Genomic DNA, 6,762 nt, shown 5'->3' with positions numbered 1-6,762 from the left:
GGGGGTTAAGAGAAAAGAGTGTAGGATTGTAGCTAATGTTCCACAAATCATTGCCGTCGTAACGTTGCTCCTTCATAATGACTTAATATGATCCTTTAGACTAGACACTAGCTGTTTGTAATCTTAATGCAGTGTCAGACATTTGGTTTTCTCCGGCAGCGCAGTGGCTTCATTCCTACCTTGACTGCAACACTTGACGTACAGTCTCATACTTAGCAAAACATTGTCATTACAAGACATTTTCCAAAAGTATGTTGATAATGACTGGAATTGGGACACAGTCGAATCATTGTTTGACATGTAGTCATGTGCAGGGGTGGGGCTTGGGGGGTAGGTATGTATGTATGTGTGTGTGAATATATATGTGTGTACTGTCTAAGTGTTAGGTCAACAGAATGTACCACAGAGTTTTACTTAGCTGTCTTTCAACGTGTTTTATGTCTGTTATTTTAAAGGCTCTTCTGGAGACGGGCATTGAAAATCAGCTGTAGCAACAAATGCTGTGATACATCGCATTGTGTCATTGTAAAGCAAATTTCCATATAAATTGTATTTTAGATATGAAATTGCCTTATTGGTGTTAGTTCAACAATTTAAGATGGACAAAATTATTTGAATGCCTAGCTCTAAAAAAAAGACCACCTTTGTGTAGAGGTTAAGGAATTCCATTGTTGTGGCAGGAGCAAATAATTATACACCTCTGTTGTCTCTCACAGACGACAGAAGAAATAACAGGAAGCATGTCTTTACCTGCTTTGACTCCTGGGACCTACGCAGTTATATTTCTCCATTGTACTTTCCTGTTTGTTTGGAACAATATTCTCAAGGTATTTTATAGATTATACATACATAATTCTGAACATCATCACTACCTTTCCAAACAGAAGAGAAACCATTTCTTTGAAATTTAAGCAATATTATAGGCTACCATTTATCACAGTTTCTGTGAGAAGCATTGTTTTTAATAAATGCAGGTGTTACAATTCCCCTCGCCATTTTCAGTCTTGCTTATGAGGCTTTTACCCTCCTCAGTGTAACCAGCCTCATGTGGCAGTGCTAACATGTTCAGCAGGTATTGTGTTCACCATTTTAGCTGAGCTAGTTAGCATGCTAATATTTGCTAATAAGCATTAAACACAAAGTACACCTGAGGCTGATGGGAGTGCTGTTCATTTTGCCAAACCAAAATATATTAGACAAATTAAAACTGTTAACCGAGGATGGCACTAAATGAAAAGGGATCACCACAGTCGCTATGAGTTCCACAGTGTTATGAGCACCAGGCCAATTTACGCATTGAATTTCTCATTTATGCTCTGAGCAATCCTGCTGACTTTGAGTCACGTTGAGCAACGCAGGAAATCAGGAAAAGATTATTTTAGTTATTACCAGACGAAACCCATGGAGAACATTTATTTGCATCAAAACAATTAATTTTTTGACAGTGTAAAATGTAACATTATACATTTAAATCACACCTTTTACACTGCAATGTTTTCGCTGTCTTGTTCTGAATTGTGATTTGTGTTTGTCAGTCCCATATCCTAAAATGTCTTCACCTAAAATAACACCACACAGAATGACTATCATGAGACTAGCGTCCAAAATTCCCTTTTTTTTTTATAGAAGGGATTTATTTATTTATTTATTTATTTATTCAGTGGATGAAGATGTCCAGATAACAACTAATGTGACATCCTTATTAAAGAAGAACCCAGAGTAATTTATCCCAAAAAGGCTTCATCCCTTCTAAATCTACCAACAAGAAAAAGACAAGACTGTCATGTTGTTCTTGTTTTTAAAAGACAGAATCATAATTTTGCCTCATGGACATTTCTTGTGAACTTATTGGGAAAGTCATCACAATTTGGGAAATGGGAAATGTTTTATCAAAGCATTTTAGGCGGGTTCAAAAGAGTACACTCAAACCACAGTTACTGTACAAGCACATTCTCAACAGACAAAGGAGGAAGTGGCTAGGTGCTTTTACATGAATCACTTAAACCCTTTGAAAAAAAGTGGACCCAAAACACTATAAATACTTGGTTGAGCTCCTCGACCCCAATCACTGGTTTGGACAACACAGAGACAACAACAATGATAGCTTTGCTGCTGCTGGCGCTGGTCGCTCACTCCTTTGCTCTGCCTCTGCCGTCTGGGGACACAGACAACTGGCTTTTAGCAGAGGTAAGATCTGAGGTCTCTAATTCACTCATAATTTAGTCTCATACGCTGGCTTCAAATGGCTTTCTTTTGTCATAATCAATGCAAAAAGACAATGGAGAAATCCACACCTACTTTACATCATTATGAATGTCATTCAGCTTTTGTTCTCTTTCTATAAACAGAAATACCTACGTCGGTTCTATGACCTTCCAGCTGGTCTCCAAAGTCGACAAAGGTCATCTGATGCATTTCGGGACAAGATCAGGGAGATGCAGAGCTTCTTCAAACTCAAGGTGACTGCTTTGATTTGCAGAGTAGTTGTTAGCTACCTGTTGGTAATGTAATGAGCAGGGCATTGCTGTTAATGTAAATACGCAAATTCTTCAATTTGATATGAGTTTGAGTAGGTTTTGTTCATAGTTTAAAGGGAGGAGAGAAAAATGAGATTAGTTTACATGTCAACTGTTTTTCTTATAATTTTGTAGGAAAGAAGTTGAAATGGGTTGATTTGAGTTTTCTTTATTGCCATGACAACAACCTTTGTTAGGAACTTGTCTTGTTGAGCTCATAGTGCAAGACAGACAGGACAATATTCAACACAGCATACAAATAATGAAACCATAATTTATATAAAACAGTACACAGAGATTTAAAACGATAACCTACAAACAAAATATACCTATCAAACGTTTAATATTCAAGACTCATTGGCAGATGCATTGAACCACTCAGAAGTTTTGATGAGTACTCTCATTGACTACAATACTCCAAATGTACCCATCTAACATATTTTCTTTCCACCTCCTCTCCCTCTGAAGGTGACAGGAAATCTGGATGACAACACTCTGGACCTGATGAAACAAGCCAGATGTGGCGTCCCAGACATCGGGGAGTACAACCACTTCCCTAGACACCTCAAATGGCCAAATAACAATGTCACATTCAGGTATGCATTAATGTGGTACTTGTGAACATAATGTAAATGGTGCAGAAAGTGGACACCGGTATCATTTATCACTCATCTATCCCCTGATGTATCAGGATATTGAATTATACACCAGATCTGAAGAAATCGGATGTTGACAGAGCCATCCGCAACGCGCTGAACGTTTGGGCCGATGTCACCCCCCTGACCTTTAAGAAGCTGTATGAGGGCAACGCTGACATTATGATCAGTTTTGGATCAAGAGGTATGATAAACGTTAATTCTGATGTACTGTATCATATCTGAACACACAAATAACAAAATAAATTATGTTGGGTTTTCTACACTACAGCTGCTTAACTATAAATACTAGACATTATGCTAGTGCACGTTCTGCTTAGCATGTTTCAAAATTGTGTGTCCTGTTCTCTGTAGAGCATGGAGACTATAACCCTTTTGACGGGCCAAATGGATTGCTGGCTCACGCCTACCCACCTGGCCAAGGCATCGGAGGAGATACTCACTTTGATGAGGATGAAGACTGGACCAAAGATTCATCAGGTAACAGTTATGCACAAATGTCTAACATAAGTCACCAATCTGAATCCTAATGGTTATAAACAAGTAAGGCCTATCTGGACTATTTTGACTGAGTATCTTTTCTCTACAGCTTACAACCTATTCATAGTGGCAGCCCATGAGCTGGGCCATGCCCTCGGTATGTCCCATTCCTCAGATGCGGGTGCCTTGATGTACCCCGTCTACTCGTATTCTACAGGCTACCCGCTGTCTGAAGATGATATTGAAGGCATTCAAGCTCTCTACGGTAGGAAAATAGCTGAATGAATGAACTGGTCTTATTCCTAATAATACATGAGCAGTGCATTAATGCCAGATGTTCAATCACAGGCCCAAACCCAAACCAAAAGAGAGTGAAGCCAAAGCCTGACGCACCTGACAAATGTGACCCCATGTTGAGTTTTGATGCTGTCACAGAGCTCAGAGGAGAGACCATTATCTTCAAAGACAGGTACAGTAGGAACCATGATGTTAAATACAAAGATGGTAATACATAAACTAAGCTGAACTTTAGATCTAGATTTATAACCTGTTTGAGGAAGTGTTGATTATTCTGTGACTCCATCAATAACTCTCCAACTTCGCAATGTATTTCTGTTAAGATAAGTTTAATTTGCTACATGCTGTTAACAAGCTGTACTTTGTCCAGATTCTACTGGCGTATCCATCCTCAGATGCCGGAGCCTGAGCAGACACTGATCAAGTCCACATGGCCCTCCATCCCCAACAAGGTGGATGCAGCATACGAGAACCCAGAGAAGGATCTAGTCATCATATTTAGTGGTGGGTTATGTATATTTATTTACTGATGTCATATTTTTTTCATTATTGCCTAAATACTAGATACAAACCCTGCTCTGTGTTTCAACAGGTATCCGAATGTGGGCTTTGAATGGATATAACCTTGTTGACGGTTACCCAAAGTACATACACAAACTTGGACTTCCCAAGAAAATAAGGAAAGTAGATGCTGCCGTGCACATCAGAGACACTGGGAAAACTCTAATCTTCACTGATGAGGACTATTGGAGGTACGTGGTGATGAGATTTTTCATTTTTTATTCATTTATCCTTTTTTTTCAATGTATGCAGTCCATTTTTCCTAGCTTTGATAGGGAGTCAGATAATGAGACAGTTTTTCCTTGGAATATATTTGGTGATGAGTAGGCTATTGCATGTCTCAGTAAAGATTCAAAGTCTTTAAATCAGCAAAAAAAAAAACCCCAATATTACTGAGGACCAAAACTGAGTGAGTCAGTCTTCCTGTATTTCATCAATGTTGTTTTGCTTTTATTTGTCACTCACAGCTACGATGAAGCAACAGGTACCATGGACAGCGGCTACCCGCGATCCATCGAGGAAGACTTTCCTGGGATGGATGATGAAGTCGATGCTGCCGCTTATCACTACGGTATTAATAAGCCTCAAATATCACATTGTCAGTGTAGTTAAAGCTGCATTATGAAATGTTTATGAAAATAACTTATTTCCAGAGACTTTCGCTATATGCTGAGATTAGTACACGAGATAGATAATCTGTAAGAAAAGGTTGGTAATGGTGCTATCAAGACCACTAGAAGGAGCCAGTGGGACCTGATTTTCTTTCACAGATTATCTGTCTCATATGCTACTAGAATATAGTGAATGTTTCAGCAAATATGTTTTTTAAAGGATGAACCCCCCCCAGCACCATCAATACACAGCTCTCCCTAATTGTTATTCCTCTCTGTTTTCTTCCAGGATACTTGTATTTCTTCCATGAACACATACAGTACGAGTACAGTTACACCTCGAAGAAGGTCATCCGCATCCTGAGGACCAACTCCATTCTCAACTGCTGATCAGGGGCTCAACATGGGCTTAACAATACATGTCGCTGCAAAGCTCACAACACATCTTCACAATACACAAAATATACACAAACACACGTGTTAGAAATGAGACATAGGAAGTTGCAGCTGACTGACGGAGCAAATGAAGACATGCAGGGTAGAGCTGACCTGTTACAGTTAAACCAGTGTTTGTTTCTTTTTTATTTTTACTAGTGCTGGACACCTGTAGGTCATATAATTTGTCAGACACAGAATGCTGGAGAATTCCTCTGAATATATATTTCCTTAGATTATAGCTATTTATTTTACATCTCTATATTTGTACTACAAGTTTACAGACATGCAAGATCCTTGGCCGGTTAAGCTTCTTGTCAAGAACAGATAGTTTCATTATTTGACTTATTGTTTCTCTAAATTCGGTAACACATTCCAACAAAGACTTTAGCAGTTTAATATATTCTGTGTTTGTTTTGAAAATTACGATAAAAGCAGAGAAATTCCAGCAGGATTAATGATCTTGGTGTTACAGAGCTGAATGTAAAGTAATGTTGTCCCATGTAGTGACATTTTGAGGGAGCTCCGACACACAAGATGACATTTCAAGAATCCAAACTCTGCAGAGCTTTTGCATATTGAGTATGCCAAAGATGAGGTTAACACTTGGATGGGACCATGTCTGAAAGATCTACTTATGCAAATCTGAGTTACTGCTTTTAATAAATGTCACTGATATATCTTTGACATATTTGACGTATGTGAATTTTCTTGTCAGTATGTTTAAACACGTGTGGAAATGATTTATTAAATAAAATGCAAGTAAATTAAGCAAACCAGTGTGGTGTTTGATCAGGACAATGAAGTTATCTGTGTTCCTTACAACATATTTGAATTCAACCTCATGCACCAAAAATTATCATAAAGAAGCCAAACGCTTGCTTAAAGGCTGGATGTATTTGAAGACTGGAAGTGGCATTAGGTTTTTTAAGCATTTTAATGTTTCCTGGAATCGTCATGCAAACTATCAGATGGTGTAACCTTGCAGGGGTTTATTGGCTAAAAATACATGATATTATAGACTGTTTGAGAGTTGGAGGTCTTTATTTATTGCCTCGCTATTAACTCTGATACAAACTCTGGGTGGTGTACATGTTGTTCCCCAACTTTTCCACTAGAGTGCACTCCTATCAACAGTTTGAGTGCATAAAGGTCCTCTTTTGACCAGAGAGTCCGGACAATTCTGAGAAAGATTAAGTGAGCTAC

The 6,762-nt window shown here is 38.5% G+C and overlaps 1 protein-coding gene across 1 annotated transcript; it reads left to right on the top strand.

Moving 5' to 3' along the window:
* Positions 1-2,032: 2,032 nt before the first annotated feature.
* Positions 2,033-6,332, top strand: mmp13b (matrix metallopeptidase 13b). The gene is made up of 11 exons (XM_051398348.1): positions 2,033-2,187; positions 2,349-2,459; positions 2,985-3,112; positions 3,208-3,356; positions 3,527-3,652; positions 3,762-3,917; positions 4,001-4,121; positions 4,320-4,453; positions 4,542-4,701; positions 4,978-5,081; positions 5,411-6,332. The coding sequence occupies exons 1-11, from the start codon at positions 2,098-2,100 to the stop codon at positions 5,509-5,511; spliced, it is 1,380 nt and encodes a 459-aa protein (XP_051254308.1). The 5' UTR covers positions 2,033-2,097; the 3' UTR covers positions 5,512-6,332.
* Positions 6,333-6,762: the final 430 nt, after the last annotated feature.

The sequence above is a fragment of the Dicentrarchus labrax genome, unplaced genomic scaffold (assembly GCF_905237075.1).
Source record: "Dicentrarchus labrax unplaced genomic scaffold, dlabrax2021, whole genome shotgun sequence".
NCBI classification, from domain to species: domain Eukaryota; kingdom Metazoa; phylum Chordata; class Actinopteri; family Moronidae; genus Dicentrarchus; species Dicentrarchus labrax.
This window is presented reverse-complemented; position numbering and strand designations above follow the sequence as displayed.

What these genes read in the sequence shown, in the direction of transcription:
- mmp13b (XM_051398348.1), top strand. Translation starts at nt 2,098, where the DNA reads ATGATAGCTTTGCTGCTGCTGGCGCTGGTCGCTCACTCCTTTGCTCTG. An exon ending in AATAACAATGTCACATTCAG is followed by an intron (nt 3,113 to 3,207) that starts GTATGCATTAAT and finishes CTGATGTATCAG; the next exon opens with GATATTGAATTATACACCAG. An exon ending in AGGCATTCAAGCTCTCTACG is followed by an intron (nt 3,918 to 4,000) that starts GTAGGAAAATAG and finishes GTTCAATCACAG; the next exon opens with GCCCAAACCCAAACCAAAAG.